This window comes from Sorex araneus, chromosome 6 (assembly GCF_027595985.1).
Source record: "Sorex araneus isolate mSorAra2 chromosome 6, mSorAra2.pri, whole genome shotgun sequence".
Taxonomy (NCBI): domain Eukaryota; kingdom Metazoa; phylum Chordata; class Mammalia; order Eulipotyphla; family Soricidae; genus Sorex; species Sorex araneus.
Window position 1 is genome coordinate 125400964 of NC_073307.1, and position 25915 is coordinate 125426878.

Here is a 25915-nt window from a genome sequence, read left to right on the forward strand (position 1 = left end):
GTATTTGAGGTCTTAATTGCCTTTAGCTTAAAATAACCCACATGCCAAAGTGGCATATTTTGGAATCTTATGTTTTCCTGCCTCTAAATATTTAGATGAAAGAGAAGGCCAACAATAATAAAAAGAAAGAGGCAGTGTGAGCTAATGAAGTGAGTTACGTATATGTACTAATAGGTACTGAAATGGTGTTGCTTTGTTTATGGATGCAGATTTTCACAGCTCTTTAATGCCATTTTGTTTAAGTTTTACTTGCTTTTCTATGATTCTTGATGAACCAGTTACTGATATGAGGTCACTCTAAAGCAATTATTTTGAAAAATGTATATTTACTGTGTAACTATGATGACTTTGCCTATTTTGTACACTAGTAAGATTTTTTTGTTCTTTCAGAATCTGCCCTTGAAGAAAATCCCATGCAAAGCCAGTGCACCCTCAGGCTCCTTTTTTGCCCGAGACAATACAGCAAATTTCTTATCCTGGTGCCGAGATTTAGGGGTAGATGAAACATGTCTATTTGAATCGGAAGGTTTGGGTATGTATTTCTTTTAGAATTCTAGCTGATAAAATGCTTGACATTTGTCAGAATGACTATCAAAACTTTTGATATGTGATTTCAGTTCATAGATTGACAAATTTAAAAAGGCATAGTGTGTTATAAAGTTGAAGGATTGTTGTAAAGATGAGTGTCTTTGAAGGAAGAAGAATGTATATCCTCTGATTGTATGTATTCCCTTTGTGATGAAAGAATGTGTTCCCTTTGTGATGAAAAAATAGAAATGTAGGTCACGCAATTGCTTCTAGGATAAAATTAAGTACATATAGTGCAAAATCAGTTTTGTTTTATTTGTGACTAAATTTTATGAGTCTACTTTCAGGCCATAGAGTGAATTTAGTATTTCCTTGGAAGATGGCATACATCATGTCACTTAGTCTTTTGACAATGCTAAATACCTTAATGATTCAAACCAGGCTTTACCCCAGTATAAATCTAATATTAAGAAAATTAGATTTAAAGTTTCATTCTAGTAAAATGCAACTGAGTTAAAAAAAAAAGGATACACAGGAGTAAGACCACATTAGTTCTTTTGCCTAAAGCTTAAAAAATAGATATTTGCAATTTTATATTCTAAATAACCGCATTTAAGTAAGCTAAGCATTCTTTAGAGAGAACAAGTATACAAATTTTCTTCCAAAACAACTAGAATATCCTTTGCTTCAGAAACACAAAATAATATTCCCCTGTGAATCTAGGAAATTGATGGTAATGGCTAAAGTCTTGTTCTATTGGCTTACATAAATTTGTATTTGTAATAGCAGTGTGATATGAGAAATGCCTTCAAATGTTTGAGAAATCTCTCAACAGAGGTAAGAATAACATGAATTTATATAAGGAGAACATTTTCTAACTGAAGGAAAGCAGAGTAATTGCACAATTGTATACTCTTGTATACAATTTGTGGATAGTCATTATATTTTATGGACACTCATATAAATGGGTTTGAGTATTATTAACCATTTTCTTGCATTAAAATAAAACAAATTTGGTAGATCTTATGCGAATATGTTTATGCTTTCCCCCTACCCTATTGGTAATTTTATAACCAGACTTTAATTCATATTTATAGGAAACTGTGTGAGTCAAGGGTTATATAAACGGGAGTGTGGTAGAATAATCTGTAAATACAAAAAAATAAAGATCGAGTAAATCTCTCTCTCTCTCTTTTTCTCTCGATCAAATCTCATCACTTGTAGTGCTCTCCCTATATGTCACTGTCATTGTCACTGTCATCCCGTTGTTCATCAATTTGCTCAAGTGGGCACCAGTAACTTCTCCATGTGAGACTTGTTGTTACTATTTTTGGCATATCGAATACGCCACCGGTAGCTTGCCAGACTCTGCCTTGCAGGTGAGATACTCTCAGTAGCTTGCTGGGCTCTCTGAGAGGTTAGGAGGAATCAACCCAGGTTGGCCTCGTGCAAGGCAAACGCCCTACCCGCTGTGCTACCGCTCTAGCCTTTCCCTATATGTAGGCAAAATGATAATTTAAAATTCTGCATTTCTCCTGCATTTTCTTAGGATTACAATGTAGGTAAACTGCTTTTTTTCCCCTTAATTTTCTTATTGTACCAGTTTTTACTAATGAATCATCCCCCCCCAGTTTTATCCTAGATTTCAATGAGCTATGGACATAGACATGATCTTATCTCAATATTTCCACTGTCCTTGAGTTTCATTATTTGACCACTAAAACATTTCTCTGAAATTGAAAAAGGGTTCTCTCTCAAGTAAATTTTATAACTCAAAGTCTTAATGGCCATTAAATACATATTTTCCACTTTGATGGATTTTAAACCCCTATTTAGAATATCAATAAAACCCTAATTACCTTCATAATAATGTTTGTATATAAATGCACATTTTGTAGAATATATACATTATGTCAAGAAGAATTTTGAGGTGGCCTAGTTCATCACTAGCTTTAAAAAAATAGCTTATTTTATTTGAAAAATCCAAGATAATATATGTATGACTATCAAAAATTTTGTAAAGCCTTTGATTTTTATTACATTCTACAATAACATTATGTTCATTAAAAAATTATTTGCAACAAAAGAAATGGTCAAAGGCAACAGGACCTAAGGACCAATCTACAGATTTGGGGGTTATGGGAGTTATTGGAAGGGGACCTGAGACAATGATGGGGAAGATGGAACATTGTATGCTTAAAACAATTCATTACCAGAATTGTAATTTACAGTGCTTCAAATAAAAGATAACAATAGGGCTAGAGAGATAGTACAGCACATACCTACTATGTATTATATATTATTTGTACATATGTATAAATATGTATAAAATAGTAATACAGCTAGAGAGATAATATAGCATTGGCCTAATATGTGGTTGACCCAGGTTTGATCTTGAACAGCATTATATGGTTGCCTGAGAACTTCCAGGAATTATCATTGAACACAGAGGGTAAGTCCTGAACACCTCTAAGTGTGGCCCCAAAACAAAATGAAACAAAATTTAAAAATGATTTTACAATAAATAAAATACATATACTTATCCAAGAAAGTTTAATAAGACTTACTTTTGAAGACTAGTTTTTATATAAATTTAGTACTAAACTAAATCAAATAAACTTAATAACTTTTTCTCAATGAAAATAATTTGTAAGTGTCTGCTGTGATGCAGAATAAACCTCATGAAGATGAGGGGAAGAAGGGGCCCACATTATGGCATTGATTTTACTATTATTCAAAAATGAAACAACTGTACCCTTCTCTATTGCTGATAATAAATTAAGAGGACAATGAGAAATTCTATTTCCCCAAGTGGAAACCTTTTTTCCTTCTATTTTCTTATTATTCTCCTTGGGGAGGAAGCAATGCAGCCACTGCTGATGGCCTTGGATTCTGTACTTGCAGAATTGACTTTCTTACAACAATAACTCTGTGTACTCTGCTTGATGTCTTTTAACACTTTACTATTGAAAGAGAATTTAGGGCAAGGTTTTTTCTTTTTTTTTCCTGCCTCAAGATTTTATTTCAGTCGAATACAAGATGAAGAGCATCCTTTGTGTCTTTGTGTTCTGAACAGCAAATACAATGAAAAGATGCTCTGATGAAGGGGAAAATCTGTTTGAATGAATGATAAAGTAGATCACTGTGCTGTCTGTGTATCAAGAGAGGCTTCTGTCTTTTGCTGTTCAAAGGTCTTTGCCTACATAAAACATTCTTATCTTTATCTTTGTGACAACCGATATGCTACCCTCTGTTGCCGTGTGCTTTTTTATTTTGTGCAGTTATTTGTGAGAGGATCTTGATTCACAACTCACTCAACATGTTCTCTTTCCACAGCAGCTAATGACAAGAAATCTCATTGGCTGGGGTGGAAAGGTGTTGCAGGGAGGAACTAAAAACTATGCATCGCTATTGATTCCATAAGCTTCATTCATTTATTCTTGAATTTTTCTAATCTTGGCAGGTAATGTTCTGTGCCACATGATACAGCAACAAAGTCTGCAGCTTCGTTTCTATTAATTTCTCAAGAAATCCTTTTTTTCTGTTAATGTCATTCTTAGATCATGTATTTACTAGTATCCCAAATAGTGTTTCAAAAAATGAGCCAAAGTAGACAAAAGTAGACAAAGGTCATCAACAATGTTTTCATCCAAGACAACAAAAATCCAATAAAAATATTAAAATGCTGGCTGTCATAGTAACAAGGTAAATGTAAATTAAACTATAACATAAGCAAAGTCATAAGATTTTGTGTAAAGAATAAGCATATAGTATTTCTTGTTCACTGTTGGAGAAATTTAAAAAAATTATGTGTTTTGAAATTAGAAAATTGGCATTCTATGTCAGAAGTCTCAGAAATACTTACTCTTTTGTCAAGTTTTGTTTTTCAAAACTTGTCCAAACAAAGAAAATAAGAAGAGATGGGTACTAAAGGCTGCTGTAATATTTTATGGTGGTAAAACTATGGAAAGTGAACTAAATCTATAATATTTGGTGGAAACTTATGCAAATTATAATCATCCATAGATACCAACCCAAAATATTAATAATATTCTTCTAACTTTTTAAGTTAATGGGAAAATTATGATACACTATGATGTCAAGCATTTTTATGTTTAAAAATATTCGAATTTAAAAGAAAAAAGATAATAATGCTATGACTAATAAGATTTTCTTTCTTTAATCATCTATTCATAAACATTAGCTGGTAACCTAGGTATGTATGTAACCCAAAACATAAACTGCTGTATTCCTCATTAGATTCTATATGAAGATATTTCCATAAAATGTTAAGTTATAACTTTTATGCATTGGTGTATTAAATGGTATTTTTATTTTGTTGAGTAAAATATGCCATAATTACTTATATAGTATTATGGAATTATAGCAATTGTGGAATTTAGACTTCTGTAGGAATAGGTAATATACTCTTTCGTGGGCTCCAGGGTCTATTTTAACCTTAAAGTTATACATTTAATTCTCACTCATCATCCCTTATGTTCAAACTATAGTGATAATTCAGTAACCAAAAAAACGTATTTTATGTATCTCTTATTTATTAATTATAATAAGTAGTTCTTATATCCTTAAACATACTTAAGATTATTTTGCAGGTTGAAAAATGAACATGACTGTTTTCTTAGGTTTAATAGTATGTAATTGATTAGTCTTAAAACATTCCTTCAACAACTATTTTTATTAGGGCTGGCAAGATACTACAGAGTAGGGCTCTTGCCTTGCGCATGACAGACCCAAGTTTGATCCCCAGCATCCCATATGGTCCCACTGCTAGGAGTAATTCCTGATCATAGATAGAGCTAGGAGTAACCCCTGAGTATCACCAGGTATGACTCCCAAACTAAATAACACAAAACCCAATGAAATTTGCCAGAAATTTGAAATGAAATTTGCCAGAAATTTGGCCTTAATTTTAAATTTTAATTTATGAGCTCTAAAACTAATGTATTTATATTCATTTGTTCTAATATTTTAAAAGAAGCTGTTCCTTTAAATAACTGATATTTTGGTATAGGGGGATTATTGTTTGTAATTTATTTTATCACTTTTTTATAAATTGTTCAAGTTAATTTTTTCTGAATCTTATTATTTTGCTTTGTTTATGTACATTCTGGTGATCTAGAAGATGATTTTTGAAAGTATGGGGGAATAATATTAAAGTGCACACTTTTTGCTTGCTGTAATTGTGTCAATATCATTATATTATTGGATGATTATAGGATTTGGGATCCAGTGACTATTCTTCACCTATTTCTCTGAAAAAGAATCTACTCAGCAAGAAAAGGGTTTGCTATCTGCTGTGCTAGCATGCAAATGTGTGTGATTTATTTTTATTTTCTGTGTTTTTGTTTGCTGTGTGGCACTGTTTTATTTTTATGCATGTCTCTGATAAACAGATTTACAAAATTATTTTCTTTATTCGACACTGCTCAAGCATTAATCTACTTGTAATGTTTTTAATGTTGTTGCACAAAAAGTAAAAGAATTGTGTGTGGAATTGTAAATGTTGTTTCCATTTAATACATTAAGGTCATCTGTTGCATTATAAAAAAATCTATGCTTGCATTTCAATATTAGATAAATCATTCTTTTTGTCTTGTTGTCTATAATTAAAACTGTAAGAGTATTTTATGAAAGAAAACATTTTACTTTCATTAGTATTAACGTCGAATAACAACTTCAAGTTTCTATTTTAGATCTAGGTTATTAATGTTCTCTTTATTTCTTCTCCAAGAACAATTATTTTTTACTTTGAATTTTGTAATGTTTAATTTTTAAAGCACTGATTTTATCAGCATCTGAATTTATTTTACTCTCAGTTCTTTACCATATACTAAAGAATCTGTCAGAAAGTTCATTATGGAATCTGATTTAGAGAACTAAACATCTCCAGAGAATGACATATATATCAAAAACTGACAAAGTCCTTAGACAAAGGACACACTAATAAAGTGGTTATTTCTGGAATTTTCTTAGATCAAATTTTACTTAATGTTTTCAGTAAATAATGGCTCACTCTTATTAATGCTAGCTAGGCAGGGAAAATATGCACTATACCTACAATCCCAACAATCAGCTTTTTACAAATGTAATTTTCAGATGTAAAGAATTAAATAACTTGCTCAAATTTGTACTATTTCTCTATGTCTTTGCTAGGATTTGAAGTGTTAATTATCTCCAAAGTTAGTGCCTCCATGTTATATGAAATGTTATGTGAGTTCACTTTTGATGTTCATATAATTACTTCAAGTACACAGAAAATGAAAATAGTATAAATATAAATGCAAATTAAAAATATTCATTCTCTTAACTGTATTTCTGATTGGTACTGATTTAATCCATTACTTTAATGTAAATTGATACCAATATTTAATATTTTAACAAAACAGACATGGGAATGGTGACTGGCATTTATGTAATAATCACAACACTGATTAATGGAGTACTTCTAAAACTTTCATGCAGTGTCATCACTTCCAGAACTTGCTTAGACATAGATTCTGATCCATAGGATCAAATTATCTAGATTTTTCTCAAACTCCCAGGTGATGCCAAAACTGCTTGTTTGTGCTCAACTCTTAAGAAGCAAGTTGTACTTACTGAGCGTTTACCATATACCAAGCTTGCCATAAAATTGCCTTGTAAGGTAGAAAGTACAAAAGACAACTGTTAGAGAAATGAGAAAATTATGCAGGTTGGTAGGCGATACAGTAAGATGGAATCCATTTCTGACTTCTAGTTTACTGTATCTCCTAAAATACCTCCATTCCTGCGCATTAGAGTCTGCTACTTACTTTTGAAAGGTAAGCAGCCACTCATTTATGATTTTTTGCAGTTAAACAGTATTCCACTACAAAAGCCTTTCCTCATATTATTGTAAAAATCAATTTTCTTCAAAACCAGCACAGATATCATAATTTCTAATGTAGGAAAACTCAATGGAAAACCCCTGTTTCAAGCTTTCTTTATTTTTTTTAAATATTTTTGTCCATCTGTTAAAATTTAATATACTTAGTCAAAATATACATTTATGGTCTAATGTATTTTATCCTTGCAGATTCTGTGACATTGGAACTCTATCCCTTGCTTTTTTAGTGGAAGATCTCATTTTCTATTCCTGGCACTAGCAGCATTCCATTTGACATTTGATGCCCAGGAGATTTTAATAGAATCTAGGTTATAAGATTGAGTCTCTTGCCACATATTTTTGAACAGGGATCTGTGTTACTTTTCCCAGAGGTTTTCTGCATTAGACGTTTTTCTTTGGATGATTTTGATTACTTAAAAAGAGAGCTACCATGATAAAACCTTTTTTGTATAACAATTGCCATTGACTAGAAGGTTTTTATGTTTGTTTTAAAGGACACTTCTTCAGAGGACCGAAGGCAATAATCTCCTGAGCTTTCCTAACTTAAAGCAAACCACCATATTGTTGTTACAATGCCAGAATTCAGAAAAAGAAATATTTTCTATAATAAATATTATAAGTAGGAGATGCCTTATATTTTTAAAAAGATAAAACAGTCCATACCTTTGAAATAAATAGTACACTAATTTAATACAAATCAATGTACTTTAGTTCAGATATGTTATGCTACAAATTGCCTTGGTAGTCTTGACAAATGCATGCATTTATTCTTATAAAAATACATCATCAACTTAGATGCTTTGGTGAAAATGAAATCACAATTTTTTTTCTGATGCAGAGGAAATTTATAAAAAGATGTGGTATTCCATGAAATGATACTGGCTGAAGTAATTTGATTCTTAGATTTATATTTGCCAAATTCATAATGGTAGTATGTATCTGCTTTAAATTTGCCTTTATAAACTAAATGGATTTATTTAGCGGTTAACTGATATAATATATATGATAGAATATTCATAATGCACTTACTATAAATAGGAACACAGTAAATCATACATATATAGAACAATTTTATTTTTCAAAAGTACTCTTACTATTTAATATAGTGAATGACACATAATATATAGATGTACTAAAAGTACTTTAGAAAAAGTGAATCAATGTTGAGTAATGGAAATAAAATTATTGTTACAGAAGAATTTTATTTTATTTTATTTTATTTTTTGGGGGAGGGGAGATGGGTTATACCCAGTGGTGCTCAGGGTTCACTTCAGGCTCTGCACTCCGGAATCACTCATGGTGGGCTCAGAGCCCCATATAGACTCCTGGGATCAATCCTGGGTCAGCTGTGTGCAAAGCAGAAGCCCTTATGTGCTCTATCCTCACCCAAATAATTTATACCAACAGCAACCAAGCACAACCATAATAAAAGAAACATTAGGCTAGTCTTTTCTAGGCACCTGTATTGTGCTAATAATAATAAATATCATGTTAGTCTTCACAGAAATGCATTGTGAATTCTGCACTGTTGTTTTCTCTCAGAAAATAGAAATTTTAATTTTTTATTTTATCTTCTTTCCAAACAATAGCAATGATCATTAGAGAGGATATTCCACACCGGATCATTGTGCCTCAAATCCCCTGGCCAGTATACTCTTTACATCTGTTAACTTCAGCTTTTGGCTTGCCATAGTGCAAAATCCAAAGACCTCTTAGGTATACTAGAGATGCCATTTCAAGTCCTGGGAGTTAAATTTTATAGGTATAAATATCCTCTCATAGTAAGTAAACATTTTTCATAATTTAAATTCTTACCATGTCTAAACATAATAGGTATGATTTTAGTCTTTTGTTTGTTGTCACACCCACTCATCAACACATAATTACCATTATTAGAAAGTTTACTTCATAGTATCTAGGCATTATACTGTATTAGCTACTTCTAAGGATTTCTCTCATTCATTGATTAATTGTTGCTAGACTGATTTATTTTCTGTCTGCTATGGGTCAAGAAGGCGAAAGAAAGAAGGGGAGAAAGAGGGATGGAAGAAGAAAAGAAGGAAGGAAGGAAAGAAGGAAGAAAGGAATCACAGATATAGGCATGAAAGAAAATAATAGGCATATCTGAAGCAATTTTAATGATTAGTAAAAGATAATGCTTTAGAGAAAACTGGGAGGTAGAGATACTTTTATATTGGCAATTTTGAAAAACTATACGTCAAGGAAAATTTTATTTTTAAATTTCAGATAGGTTGGTTCTCTTTAGACATAAAATGGAGAACATACAATAACTTCTCAGTTTTTCAAATTGGTTTTCTAAGCCTGTGATAAATATGACACAAGTTTTGTTATGCAAGAACTCTTTTAAATGAATAAGCCAGTCAAGGAAGCAAAGATATGCATACAAAGAAAGATATACATGTATAGTGGCAGTGCATCTATGCATCATAGTATATTTCCTTTAAAAATTATATTTTTCTTTAGATAGGATTATGCTTTTCATAAAATGTATCTTTTTCCATTGCTCATTATAATCCAAAAATATGTCAGAAAACTTATGATAGAGTCATTGTTGTTTTCAGGTACTATACTTGATAGCCAGTTTTTTACTGTGTATTGAAAAAATTGTTAGTTCACTACTGATTTTCATATTTTCATACAATTTTATTGAGAAATGCATAATAATATCTCAGAGACTTCGAGAACTTTAACTTCTTGATTCACATTGCTTTTACCAAGATGAGGATGTTAACAAGACTTTAAAAGTCTTTATCATTTTGACTTTCATGTATTTCCTTTTATCTCTTAAAATTCCTCTTTGTAGAGCTGGAGAGATCGCATAAGGGGTAAGATGCTTGCTATGCATATGACTGACCTCTGTTCAATCCCCCAAATCACATATGTTCCCCTGAACTCTCCCAGGAGTGATCCCTGCACACCCCTTGACATGAAAGCAAAGCAAAGCAAACATACAAACAAAAATCCCTTTGTTATTTTGTAGCATAGACAGGAATACATTCACTTGTTTTCTTCTATTTTGTGTTGTCAGTTTTTGTTGGAATTGGTACCTGTGAGATATCATAATCCACTCATTATGAAAATGATAAATTTTTACTATTGTAGCCAAAGGCAACTAGTGGTGGATTTAAAATTGGATGTAGAGACAATCTTTATAGTAAGCCACGTTAATTAGAAGTAATTTTAGGCTTCCCCAAATAGAGTTTAATGATAATTTATAATTGGACTGCTAAAAATTAACTTTGTGTTACTGTAATTGTGTTATTCATATTTTTTACAATTACATTTTGATTAAAAATATTTCTGATAGGATTATAAATTATTTTAAAAGCTGAAAGATGATATACAAAAGAAAATAAATTTCTGTTTGTTTAAAGACAGTGAAATTATATGTATATATATTTACATTTCAAGTAAATGTATTTTTCTGCCCTAAATGTATCTTTCTCTTTACAATACACTCCTTGGGGCTGGAGTGATAGTACAGTGGGTAGGGCATTTGCTTTGCATGTGGCCAACCCGGGTTCGATTTCCAACATCCCATATTGTCTCCTGAGCACTGCCAGGAATAATTCCTGATTGCAAAGCCAGGAGTAACCCCTGAGCATTGCTGGGTGTGTCTCAAAAAAATACACCCCTTATTAATTCCAATCTGGTGTCAGTGAATCAAATATTGGCACTATTATAATCTATGGTGATCAATTATATTAAGGTAATAGAATAATACTGATAAAATGCTAAATTTAAGAATGAAAAAAATTTGGTATTTCAAAAGATTTCTTATTTTCAGTGTTTTCCGTTGGTTTAAAATAGTCACTGTTTGGGGCTGGAGTGATAGCACAGGGTAGAGCGTTTGCCTTGCATGATATCTTGGTAGGATAACGAAGACTAGTGGATAATTTTTATTCTTATTTGTTGTAATTTTTATGCTAAAATCATTGATGAGTGTAGAGTAAAATTTCCTATTTTATTTATTTATTTTAAACTCCAATTTTAGCTCTAAGTTTTCTGTATATTCATATTAAAGTTAGATTGCATTTAAAAATTTTTTTCTCATTGATCTAAACTAATTGCCGAAGATAATTATAGGTTGAGATTACTGAGGGTGGTAAGAGTTCTTGAGAAGGATATTAGGCAGAGTCCTGAAACTGCTTTAATACTTCAGTAGATTTCAAAATAGCAAAACCGAAGGGTGTCTGCTAAAGTCAGCGTGAAGACTAGCTTATATACCAGGAGCCTTAGGATGAGGCATCGTGGTTTCAAGTCTGTTCATATTGAGGGGGTCTACAGTCCTTTCAGTTATAAAGGTGCCCACTTTTGCCTTGTCTTTCAGTTCTCCACAAGCAACCTAGAGAAGTGTGTCTCTGTTTGCTAGAGCTTGGCCGAATTGCAGCCAGGTAAGTCTGTCAAGTACTGTCACTGTGTCACATCTGACTATCCAAGCAACTAACTGACTTTTCATAGTAGACATAACTGGGGCATTGAGAGCATCTGATAGTGTTGTGAATTTGAAAGAATTCAAAATAAAGATATAAATGCTGAAGAAGTCCTGATTGAAGTCCAGAATTAAAATTCAGGATTATATTTTTTTCCACATCAAGATCTATGTATATTTTTTGGAGTTGAGATCATATTAACCAGAAATATGTGAGAGATAACTGTAGATAAAAATGAATAAAGAGCACACAGAAGGAGAATTGAGGATAAGAAGCTTTCTTTACATGTGACTTAACCTAGTTTGACCCCCAGCACTATTTATGGTTCCCCTAAACAGCCTGAGTGATCCCTGAACAGTTAGGCATGAGCCCTGAGTGTAGTAATGTGTGATCCCCACCTAGAAACTTCTCCAAGAGAAGTTAATTTGAATTATATTAATTCTAAGAAAGATTCAAATTAATCAAAGAAAGTATATGTAAATAGAAAGTATACATATCAATGAATTAGGCGAACTGGTACAAAATGTGCTGCTATTGAATAGACCTTTTATATTGTTTAATCAGTAGTAACCCAGAGACCTTTAAACTACCACAGCCAGCATAGTCTTAACAAACTACACGAATCACGAATCACGAAATCCCCATTAATCATCGATTTCTCGAGCAGGCTCAGTAACCTCTCAATTCATCCTTTCCCTGAGATTTTAGAAGTCTCTCTCAGCTCGGCCCTCTCAAGGATGTCACACTGGAGGCTCTTTCAGGGTCAAGGGAATGAGATCCAGCTTGTTACTGGATTTAGCATATGAATACACCATGAGAAGCTTGCAAGGTTGTCCCATGTGGGCAGGAAACTCTCTGAAGCTTGCCAGTTCTCCCAGAGGGAGTAGTATCGCTTCTGGGAGCTTGCTTTTAAGTCTCTGGATGTTGGCCATTGATGGAATTACACACACCTGGGTTCCTCTGCCGGTACCTTCATGCGTGAGGCCTATCCGAACGTGTGGAGAGGGGCCTTGAGTGTGGCTGTAGCTAGGTTCCAGTGGTCTTCGGCTGCCGGGAGCTCTGTTCGGGGTGGGGAGGGAAGCTGGAGCCCATCCCCTCAGAGGGGCCCTAGGGAAGACAGCCAGGCATGCGGGCAAGAGACTCTGGCTAGTCCGAAAGTAGTGAGTGGTCGAAAGGTCAACCTAAAGTCAACCTGCAGCAAACAAACTACAATAGTCATAAATTCAGCTTCACAACAGTAATTGTGTACAAGAAAAATTGGGATAATTAAAAGATGTCAAATTACATATGACTGACTCTACTCAACAAGGCATAGAAAAATGTGTGACCATTGGAGATTTCTCTCCCACAGCATTCTCGGATATTGTATGAAGGTCTCTTAAAGGGAACACCTGAGTCTAATCCATGTGATCTGTACTACAGAGGCACAGTTCACACAGTTAGCTTCACCCCTCTTCAGCGCTGCACCTTTTTGGTGTTCTGTGTGGAAGAAAGACCGAGGAACCTGTTGATTCTAGGATTCTGCCAAGCCGTTCTCTCCCTCTCCCTTTTATCCCTGAGTATTGGGACTGCTGGTCTGCAGGATAGCCTTGAATTAAAGGAATGCCCGGGATTCGACCACTATTCCAGTTAAAAATGTAGGGGTTGGGGGAGTACACAAAATAAGATCTCAGCACAGGAGCTGCTGCTAGGGTAAAATTTTGAGACATAGATCGTCAAACATGGTTTCCAGCTTCTGGTTCACGAACCAGTGCCCATCCATAGACATTTCCTGATGGCCCTTTAAAAAAGTTAGATGACTGGGCACATATGCTGCCAGAGCCAGTGTGCTGCTTGTGCCCACGTGGCCGAGCACATGTGGCACCTGAGCACACGTGTCGCCCGCATCTCCCCTCTTGAGATGTGTACTTTCATGCTTTCATGTCTAGTGCTAGGATGTGTGTAGAGGCTCTCTCCGCCCCTGGAGAAGCCCGTGTTCTCTCTTGAGTGCATTTCTCTCTCACTCTCTCTCTCTTACTCTCTCCCCCTCCACACCTTAAAAAACCTCCAAATAAAATCTATTTACTCAAAAAAAAAAGTTAGATGACTGGTTAAAGAAACTTTGGTACATCTACACAGTGGAATACTATGCAGCTGTTAGGAGAGATGAAGTAATGAAATTTGCTTACAAGTAGAATATATGGAGAGTATCATGCTAAGTGAAATAAGTCAGAAAGAGAGGGATAGACATAGAAGGACTGCACTCATTTGTGGAGTATAAAATAACATAATATGAGACTGACACCCAAGGACAGTAGACACAAGGGCCAGGAAGATTGTTCCATATAGTTGGAAGCCTGTTTCATGAGAGGTGGGGGAGAAGGCATCTGGAATAGAAAAGGGATCACTAAGAAAATGACTGTTGGAGGGTTTGGTCCGGATGGGTGATGTGTGCTGAAAGTAGATAAAGGACCAAACGTGATGGCCTCTCAGTATCTGTATTGCAAACCATAATGTCCAAAAGTAGAGAATATGGGGAAAATTGTCTGCCAGGGAGGCATGGAGAAGGTAGAAAAGGGGGGGGGGTAAACTGGGGAGATTGGTTGTGGGGAATGTACACTGATGGATGGATGGTTGCTTGAACATTGTATGATTGTAACTCTAACATGAAAGCTTCTTCACTGTATCTCACGGTGATTCAATTAAAAAAAAAAGTTATTACCACTAAATAAATGTTATATCTGGATCATGTAGCAATAAGATTATAAGTATTGATGTAAAAGTACTAATTCTAGATCTACATAAATCTAAGTGGTTTTTGTTTCATACTAGTCTGAAGAACTATTCTATATTCTCTGATCCATGCGTGTAAAAGGGTTGGAAGCTACTGTTTTTGAGTTTTTGCTTAACAGAAGTTTTGGCAAAAAACATTTTTTTGTTGTTTGTCTTAATTATATTAGTACAATATTCTAATAATCAGGTTTTATTTTATTGCTTAAATAATATGTTTGCAAACCAGATAAGCAACATGATCCTTAAATATGTGATAGAAAATAAAAATAAATTGCACTCTTTCCACAACAGGGTAGGTTGTTATTTTCCTCTTATTTAGTTGATTGTTCTGTTTCTGAACTTCTTGTTTGTAATTTTACTTTTTAAGTTCCTGAATACTCCAATTAAGAATCTCATTGCACTGAACATATTGATTGACTGAATGTATCAAAGGAGAATTTATGCTATATAATAACAATATCCCTTTAATAATCATTTTTCATTCATATCTCCATCTGGCATAAATTGTTCCTTGTCAGAGTGTATTTGGTTTGTTAAAGTCTTGGCTAGTGAAAGGAAATTTAATAGCTTTATCAGATTTAAGACTACACTTCATAGGAAGAGTATTTTTCAAAACATTTAAAAATTGTGATTATTTCACTTTTAATAAACCACTTTATTGAGATGTGATTGATATGCTTGATATATAAGTTGCAGGCAGCAACTTGGTGAACTAGGATATAAATATATATATGCTAATATTATGTCGTATGTCATAAACACATTCATTATCTCCAAAAGTTATCTCTGATCTTATCATCTTCCTTATCAACATTAATAAGAATAAATTATACACTTCTGATCACACTTATGACCCCATGAGCTGCTACTGATTCACATTATCAAAAAATTTGTTCCATAAATATGGAAATGTTAAATGAAAACTTAGATTGCAGTTTCCAATTTAAAAATTTTGGTCTTTATTTCCTTTGTCTACGTGAGTAGTTGAAATATGTACACTAACAGGGAAAAAAAAAGAATATCCTCAGATTATTACCATATTTGTATATCATTCTTGTATGAAGTATAAAGTTAAATCATCAAATAGCAGCTGGATAGATCAAACATTTCAATATGTGTCTGTTTATTTTTAAACTTAATGGAAGTTTAATTATGCTTATTAACAAGAAACACAACAAATCTAAGTAAACCTAATGTTAAACACCTTAGCCCTGTGGTAAGCATATTCTCTTAGGAAAATAGGAGGTTATTAATTTCTTCATTTAATAACTGAAACCTGATCACAAATAGCTATGTCATTGTGTATTTCATGGTGATTCAATTAAAAAATTTAATTTTACTCTTTGTTTAGATATGCTAAACTCATATCTAGATTCTTATATTTGTGCTTGCTCCTTTCCTCTTCCTTCTGAGAGGATTGCATAGAATATTGGGTTGCATTAGCCAACATTAAGCTATTAGGGGTCGGGTGGACGAGAGAGATAGTACAGAGAGTTAGGTGCTTGCTTTGCACACAACTGGGTTTGGTCCCCAATCCCCAGCAGCCCTAAATCTACCAGGAGTGATCCCTTAGAGCAGAGCCAGGAGTAAGCGCTGGGCACTGCCAGGTGTGGCCCAAAAAGCCCCAACCCAAACTAAGACCAAAGCAAACAACAACAAACTAAGCTGTTTGGGAGCAGCACTTAGGAAACCACCACATCAATTCGCATATACACAGGTACGTTTTGAAGGTCACTAGAGTCCCAATTGAGTTTTGTGGGTTTTTAAAAATCACTGAGATATAGTGCTTTTCAAAGTTGATTATAAACCATTCTCAGAATCACATAAACGTCATCTTACAAGTGTCAGCATCACTTTGGAAATGACCCGTAAAATGTTTCTGATGCTCCGCCACGTTTCCTGCCTGTGACCACTCGGAAGTGCTCCTCTGAGAACTGTGGGCTGCTCTGAGTTCCGAGATGGGAGAGGGAGAACACTTACGTTTGTTCACATGGGTATAATTTCCCTTTATTTTCAACTAATAGAGCTATCATCACCGGAGAGTGAAATCTCTCTGTAAATATTACAGAGACTTGTCAGTTTCTCAGCCTAAAATATGCAACTTTCCATCCTGAAATGTAATGCACCCAGAAAAAGCAAGTCCTATAAAAACCTCAAAGATCTTTTCAGTGGCAGTGCTTTGATACTTATTGCTAAAATAATATCATTAATTAAGTTATAGACAGACTGCAGGTTTAAGATTGTCTTAAATATAACAATAAGTAGCTTTCTGTATTTCAGTTATCAGACTCAATAATCAACAGAACAATGGAATTTTTTTAAATTTTGTTTTGAGCAGCTCTTATTTTGAGATTTTGACTATTTTTTGTTAGTATTTTACTTTAATCCATGCCACAGTAAAATATGCTTATTCTTGGATTATTAGTTAACTCATTCTATTTTTGAGCACTTGGATCTGTTACTTAAGAGTGTTATGTGTTTTCATATGGGAAAATTGTCTTTCCAAATAGAAATAGGAGTTGATTAGGTAGTCTAGAAGGCAAGGCATTTGCCTTACATGCAGCTGCGACCCTGTTTCAAATACCTGGCACCACATACAGGACCGTAAGCATTGCCAGATGTCAGTCCTGAATTCTCTAGCCAGATGGTCCCTGGCCCCTTTGGGATATGCTCCCCTCCCCCAAAGAAAGCCAAGCCAATCAAACTATATTTTCAAATGTATTAATTTGTGGCTAGCATCACTCTCAAGCAATATTCAAGGCATGGGACGGTCACTGCCAACCATGGTTGATCCTGCTGTGCCTGCCAGTTTCATGCTCAATTAAGCTATATTCTTATATGTATAACTACTGTCACCACTGTCATCCCATTGCTCATCAATTTGCTCTAGCAGGCACCAGTAACGTCTCCATTGTGGGACTTGTTACTGTTTTTGGCATACCGAATATGCTATGGGTAGCTTGCCAGGCTCTGACATGCGGGCAAAATACTGTTGGTAGCTTGCTGGCTCTCCTAGAGGGATGGAGGAATCGAACCCGTGTTGGACGCATGCAAGGCAAACACCCTTCCTGCTATGCTACAATATATAGTATTATATAATATATAATTCATGTTCTATGCCCTAACAGCTATATAGTTCTCCTAGGGCAGAATGGTGCTGGAGGACACCTGGACCATCCCATGGCATTTAGGGTCATCAGGCTCACAACCAGCAGTGCTAGAAGGAAGACATGTGATGCCAGGGATCAAATTTGGACCGTAACGCATTCCAGGCATGCACTCTATCTCTCTCTGGTTAGCTTCCAAACCCCTTTTAGTGATTCTAAAATAGAATGTAAATGGGACAAAAATCATTCTCAAGAATTTACAACTATCTGATACATACCTTTAAAAATGGAAGGCATTCTAAAATATGTTCCTCTAACTCAAGTAAAATAGGTCCCAGATGTCTCTGATTTAAAAATTGTGGTCTACTAAATAGTTTGAATAAATTTTTAATTCAGAGCTCAGTTGGGGATCAGTTACATAGTCTAACCAATCTAAAAAAAATTGTATCAAGTGCCAGAAAAATGAGAAATCCATTCCTTGAATCTCATCATAAAATCATTAAATAGAAGACCCTTTCTCTAGCAGTTTGTTTTTTATTTAATGAGATCAGAAGCAAATGCCACCTCTTTAGTGAAGATTTGAGTTTAGTTTATTCAGCCTTCTTGCTACCCTTAGCCTGACCCTTATTCACTTTAAGAGTAACAGGTGTTCCATCTCCTCAGAACGTCATTATCTTCTTGGGAAGGAGTAGAAAACAGTATCAACTTGTGGAAACCTTATAAACAACACAGAAATGTGCATTGGTATAGATTCAATAATGCAAATCACAATAAAGCAGTCTTTGAGAAGCAGAAAAAAAGACCTATTTGGTGACTAAATTGGCTTGCATGTGCAGGCTCCCAGTCCAAGTGGAATTTTGTGATTTATAACTTGTTGACATCTCCAGACAGACAGGAAGCCAATGAATTGTATTTAAGTGTGCATTTCACGACTGGCTGGCTGTACTGTATGCATTTTGGAGTATTCAAAAGCCAACATAAGCAAATTTGGAGCTTACTGTTGATTTTCTCTGTTTAGTGGAATAGCTGATTTTCAGCATTCCCAGGTAAAGAATCCAGGGTAAAGTATTCCATATGATTTTGTTTTTCCAATTTCTCTCAAATTTTGTCTACTTAGTATATCACATATAGATGCTAATTGTTATTATATTTTTATCATTAGATAAAAATTTCACTTTGTAGGAAAAATAAAACTAGTTTATGCCACATGTTCCTGAAAGGTAAGGGAGATCTGCTTACTGTTAGAAATAATAGTTTGTATTTGACCTGAATTAATATTTTAAATATCTTTTCACTTATTGAATTTATTTTTTTTTCTTTTTGGGTCACACCTGCTGATTCACAGGGGTTACTCCTGGCTCTGCACTCAGGAATTACTCCTAGAGGTGCTTGGGAGACCATATGGGATGCTGGGAATCAAACCCGGGTCGGCTGCGTGCAAGGCAAACACCATACCCGCTGTGCTATCACTTCAGCCCCTCACTTACTGACTTTTAATGGACTATGACTTTTAGCTCACTACGGTTCTCTAGCCTCACTGTGCCACTTAGGTTATTTTCTTAATAACTATAAAAATGGTTTGTATGTTGATTGAACTAAGAATATAAAGAAGTCTGGCATGATTGAAACGGTTGCCTAATAGAGTGCAAGAGACAAGTTAGTAGCAACATGGAATTTAGAATTTGTTCTGCTAATATTTAGCTTTAATTTGTAAGATTCTAACTGACAGGCATAGGTAGTAATTGAAATTCAGAAGTTAGCCAATTAATTCCTATTCATAAACAAAGACCAATCAGTGTAAGTTCTTTTGAAGTTCTTCCTGTGGGTAGTAGAGTCAAGTTAGTCGTGTACAAGCAGTTTATTTTCAAATTTAGCAGTTTGACAAAGTTTTTGATGTTAATGGTGAGGGATGAGTACTGAAGGAGAGAAGGCAGGAACTGACCACCTACGTATTTCTTATAAGAACAAAACACCAAGAGTGTGGAAAGTTCTTCCCTCTAGACATATGCACTGGGAACATACTTGGTGATGTCAGGAAGCTTTTAATTTTTTTTCATTTTTGGGTCAAACCCTTCAATGCTCAAAGGTTACTCCTGGCTCTGCACTCAGGAATTACTCCTGGCAGTGCTTGGAGAACCATATGGGATGCCAGGGATGGAACCCGGGTCGGCCACGTAAAAGGCAAGTGCCCTACCTGCTTTACATTTAATGTGTTAATATGCTACTGACTCTATATTGTTAGCATATTTATCATCTACATATATCTTGTCATATATTATCACGATCCTAATTTTTAAATCATCAGATGACAATTCCCTGAAGCCAAAATACCTTCATTTGCATTTTTGTCCTGTTCCTAGCTTATTCTGTATTCCTCTGTTTGTATTTTTAAAATCAGTTACTTAATTTTTGGTTTTGGAACCACACCCGGAAATGATCAGAGGCTGTGCCTGGTGGTTATCAGGAGACCATGTGGAATGCTGGAGATTGAATTTGGGTCAGCCTCATGCAAGACAAACACCCTATCTGCTGTACTATCTCTTAGGCCCCTGGGTTTGTATTCTTGTCTTTGAAAATGAACATGTATAAATAGATGATCCTTAAGTTCCTGCCCACTCTTTTTTTTTTTTTTTTTTGCTTTTTGGGTCACAACCCAGCGATGCTCAGGGGTTACTCCTGGCTTTACACTCAGGAATTACTCCTGGCGGTGCTTGGGGGACCATATGGGATGCTGGGGATCAAACCCGGGTCGGCCGCGTGCAAGGCAAACGCCCTACCCGCTGTGCTATCGCTCCGGCCCCCCTGCCCACTCTTAAATTCTGGAATTATCTTCAGTTTTTGTTAATCTAGGTACAATTGATATGTACATAGACATTCAAAAGAACATTAAATTTAACCTAAAACAATATAATATAGGTAATAAAAATGCTGAAACAATATATGTCTTTCTTTGAACTTTTATGGGATTTAAAATCTGCAGCACAGTTTCAATGTTTTTATTCTAAACCAACTGATTTCTATGTTTATTTTTCTTCAATAGCAATAGATATGCTTTTATGATATTCGAAAGAGCATATAATATAGCATAGACTTCAATCCACTATAAACCATTGTATATTGTTTTGGGCCATTAGGTGGTATATAATTAACAGTGAACTGTTTCCTTTGTTAAGTCATTTAAGAATTTTATTTTGGGTGATTGATAGCACTGTAGCACTGTTGTCCCGTTGTTCATTGATCTGCTTGAGTGGGTACCAGTAACATCTCCATTGTGAGACTTGTTACTGTTTTTTGGCATATTGAATGTGCCAGGGATTGTTTGCCAGGCTCTGCTGTGTGGGTGGGATACTTTCAGTAGCTTCCCGGGCTCTCGGAGAGGGACGGAGGAATCAAATCTGGTCGGCCACGTGCAACGCAAACGCCCTACCTGCTGCGCTATTGCTCCAGTCCTATTTTTAAAAAAAGTGTTTTTTCTTTTATTAAATCACCGTGAGATAAGCGGTTGCAAAGTTGACCATGATTGACTTTCAGTCATACAATGTTCCAACACCCAAACCTTCACCAGTGTACATATTCCACCACCAATGTACCCAGTTTCTCTCCTTCCCTGTACCCGAACCCTAGAACCCTAGTCTGCATTTAAGGCAGCCTCTTTTTTTTTTTTTTTTTTTTTTTTTTTTTGCTTTTTGGGTTAAAAAGGGTGCTGGGGCGGGAGGACTGTATGGGATTCTGGGAATCGAACCTGGGTTGGCTGTGTGCAAGGCAAATGCCCCACCCGCTGTGCTATCCCTCCAGCTCCCAGACACGATTTTTTCTCTCTCACCCCTCCCCCAACCTCCCTTGCCTTTCCTTTTAGTCATTTCAGTTTGTGGTACACATACGGTAAGGTTACCATGTATATCCCTTTACCTACTTTTACATCACAATTCTTGTTCAGAGTGATCATTCCCAACTGTCATTCTCATAGTGGTCCCTTCTCTATCCTAACTACATTCTTCTCCATCCTCCAACTGTGGACCAATACTCCTGGTCCTCATTTCTTTTGTCTGTGGGTAATAGTCTCCTACTGTGCTTTTTATAGTTGCGTGATTGATTTTTAACTTTAACTTTAATTTTATTTCCAAGTATTTTTTTATTCAACAAAATTATGTTCAGAATAGTAATCAAATATAAATGCCACTTAAGCTACTAAATCTTGGAAATTGACAACTAAATTTATTGTATTTTTTTTAAAATATGGGGGAGGTGACCTCCAATATAGTACTTAGGAGGTCAGGAGTTCCTCCCGTTCTTGGCCAACAAGACCTGTGATTCAGTGCGAGGGTCTGAGGATGCAGTGCACCCTGGGATTTGTTGTACCAAGGTTTATTTGTGCCACTCTGACTTCCAGTCATGAAGTCAGGGCTGCACCCAGTGATGCTGGGGATCAAGTGGTCCAGGGATTGAACCAGGATGGGCTTGCCTGCAAGATATACATCTTAGGGTACGGTCTCTCCAACACCAAGACTAAATTGTCTATGTTTATTTGTGTTATTGCAATATATTTTATTTAACTTACCATGTTATTATGTGTTTTTATGTGTCCTTTTACATATGTGTAGGATAATATAGCCTCAGGTAGTTTAGGTTTATTGGGTTACTCCCATCACAGTGCTCTCATTCCTCTGTGTTTATTTGTAGCTTCTTTCTTAGTTTTCTGTTGACTTGTAAATACTGTTTTTCTCTTCTCCTTGAGTTCTTTGCATAGTTTATTCAGAGCAATGTCCTTTTTGTATGGACACAGGAAGACTTAGCTATATTATGCTTTTGTAACTTGGGACTTAATTGGCTTCGAATATTATTCATTCCTGGGCATCTGCAATCTCCACTTAAGCCTCAATTGCCCTCAGTTCCTAGCATCCCAAAAGCAGGGTCCCGACAAGGGACGGGACGGATCCAGGGCAAGCGGTGAGTTATGTGCTACCCTGGCATCGAGATGGGCCTGGCCAAAGTGCCTAATTCTTAACTATAAGTTAAGAGCTTGATTATAGACAAATTCTGTCATGAAACAAAAATAATGACGAGACTAGGACCCTGCTAGGAATAGGAAAGACTAATCTGGCCTGAGCACTGTAGTCTGAGATCGAGATGGCCCCAGGAGAGCAATTCTATAAGCTTAATGCATTTCTTATTGTGTCTATACAAAATGATTAATATTATGAATGCTTATATGTTTGCTGGATGAGGAGAGGAGAAACACACTCATGGGACTCCGTCCTTGGGTGGATCCTCCTGCTGAAAAAGAATCAGTCCTAGGAGAAGCATCCCTTGAGGGAAAGGAACCTTAATCTTACCCCTATTGATTGTGACCACACCTATTTGTATGCCCCAACCCTCTCATGCTGGGGGGATTTAACTAGGCTGGAAGAGTGGGTTGGGGGTCAAGATCCAGAGAGAGATCCAGAGCTGGGAGAGAAGCAGAGAGAGAGAATGAAATAAACTGATCGAGCAACCAGTTTGGCCTTCTTCCTTCCATCGACTGCCCTTGACCAACAGCCACACACAGCAGTTCCAGAGCACCGAACGTGGGCGGTGAGACAGAGCTGCCCGGAGAGCCCACGAGTGCACATGCCCCTCGGCGTGCTTTAGTTTTTTATACATATGTGTGTACATCTATCCGGTAGATACATGGATTTCCTTTTGTTTGAATGGATGATAATGGAGAATTTTATATATTTTTAAGAAGGTGAAATTTGCACTTCTGATGTTTATTATCATATAGAACAGATGATAAATATACTGTATTGATATATCTTCTAACAGGTATGGTGTGGAGCCTCCGGGTTTGATAAAGTTGGAAAAAGAGATTGAACAAGAAGAAACCCTTTCTGCCCCTTCTCCTTCACCTTCACCTTCATCAAAATCACCTGGAAAAAAGAGTACAGGAAATTTACTGGATGATGCTGTGAGTAAATTGGTCATTTTTCTATTGTTATTTTTAAGATCACTTTTAGTTCACTTTGAACTTCTAAACTCGTCCTGCCAAATCTTTTAGCAGTCTAACCTTAACCTTTTCCACTTTAATGAAATTCATTTAAAATGCTATGAAAAAATTGTTGTCCTGTGAGTCATTTTGAAATTCTTTACTGATTCAGTTATTTAAAATAAAGTATCACTTAACTCTACTAAAGAGTATCTAAACAATTAGGATAAAATGTCAACTCCCTGAAAACTGACTTTGAAAACATTTAAGCCTTGTTGTCATTAGTCAGTGGTTCCTTATTTCAAAGATAAGAAGGCTGAGTCAGGAGTTTTTTGAGAATCCTAAGAGAAGGGAAAACAAATATACCACAAAGAGAACTGTCCTTTACTGCCTACCTGCTCTCTGCCAGGTCTATCATGGTTTTTCAGGTACTGTTATCTGTAGGTAGGTTTTGAGAAGATGGCAGCTTAGACACTTGAATTACCTGTCTCAGGAAAGGAGCTTAGATTCCAAGCCAGTTTGGCTTAAACTATTCTGAAGTTCTAGTCCCTCCTCTTATGTATGACCTTTGTGTCATACATAATCTTGGGCATAATACCAAAATACAAAAAAGAAATATATATATGCATAATCACATAAAACATTCTTGATGTAACAAGAAGCAAGATGAACTAAACTTTTAAACCTCTGCATCAGTTGGTTCTTGTCTATGCATAGTGTGTTTGATTATAAATATGTATTCACCTCCTACCACAGACAGTTCATTTAAATATTAAAAAAAAGTTCATGTGTTTATAGAAAATAGTAGTGCCAAAGACATCAGACTGGAAAATGTCACAGTTGTCTGGTGAGAGTTCTTAGTAACTAACCCCAACCCATAAAGCCAATTATATATTATAAGTAAGATTGAAAATATCCATATTTTATATATCTCCTTGCTAGGTTTAGAGCTCAAAAGAGCTAGGAAAATGGTTAATTGGACACATAAAATGCAAAAAGAGATTTCTCCATCTATAGCTTCCTATTATGTGATATCATAGCATACACTACATATTTAGATTGACAGAAATAAAAATGTAATTTGAAAGATTGAGTATTTACTTATCTGTAAAGGGCAGAAACATTAAATTTTGCCTTATAATGTATATTAGCCAGTATTAATTTAATATTATTTTCTTTTGTTCATTCATCCAGCAATTAAATAGTTACCTGGATATTTTAATATACTAATACCTAATAGCATTAACCCATAAGACTATGGATTAATCAAATGCTGATTTTTTATAGTATTTCAAAGAAGTCACTATATCAGAAGAATATTTATTCTTCAGTGTTTACCAAAGTTTTGGAACTTAACCATCTCTAAGTTAAGGGTTTTTAACTGATGTAGGAAAAGTGTTAAATAGTTATTCCTGTACAGTTACCTGCTAGAGTACTATTCTGGCTTTATTTAAGACATTATTTCTCAAAGAATATTTAACCAAGCAATAACATTGGCAGAGGTCCCATCGGGAAAAGAATTCATGGCTAGGCTAGTTTGATCAATGCAGCTTTTTGCATAGTCCGTACCTAGAATTTGGCAGTGCACTTTGGCATACCAAAGGTACTAATGAGTTACATAAGGTCTTATTTAACTTGGAATTTTCAAAGTTCTTTGACCAAAAAGTCTCCTAATTTCCATTCTTCTAAGTTGGGAAAAGTAATTTGAAATCTTTGCATTCGGGTTAGATAATAGTTTATACTGAAGTGTTTTGTTTCAGGGATGGATGAGCAGAGGGAAAAAAAGTAATTTGAGCTTCTAATGGTTTAAATCAGACCTTCATATGTCAAATATGAAAAGGAAATAGTTCCTATAGCAACTGCTTCACTGAATCTGAGACATGGATTACTACTGGGAATTTAAAAGTTTTGTACTTTAACATGTGCTTTAAATAGGGATATAATATAGATATTGTTTGAAAACCTCCTGTGCTTATACAATGTGTCTATTTTTATTCTGGAAAAGTTACTCTCTGTACCCAATAAAGAAAAGTAAAAAGGATGGAGTAAAATATGACAATGATGGAAAAAAGAAAAAAAAACAAGACAAGACCTGTATTAAAATATCATATTCCAATGAATAGTTTTAGCAATCACTGCCAGATATGAAGCTTTCAATATTTCCTCATATTTCCTTGTTCGATACCTAAGGGAATGATGAAAATTG

At 35.1% G+C, this 25915-nt stretch overlaps 1 protein-coding gene across 3 annotated transcripts in view; it reads left to right on the forward strand.

Annotated features, from left to right (window-relative positions):
• The window catches only part of GAS2 (growth arrest specific 2), a 131775-nt gene that overhangs the window by 52338 nt on the left and 53522 nt on the right, over positions 1 to 25915 (forward strand). For all 3 annotated transcript variants that reach the window (XM_004607854.2, XM_055143910.1, XM_055143911.1), the window contains 3 exons: positions 391 to 532; positions 11766 to 11829; positions 23550 to 23691. In XM_004607854.2, coding sequence (XP_004607911.1) covers positions 391 to 532; positions 11766 to 11829; positions 23550 to 23691 — 348 coding nt within the window. The remainder of the gene's footprint in view (positions 1 to 390; positions 533 to 11765; positions 11830 to 23549; positions 23692 to 25915) is intronic.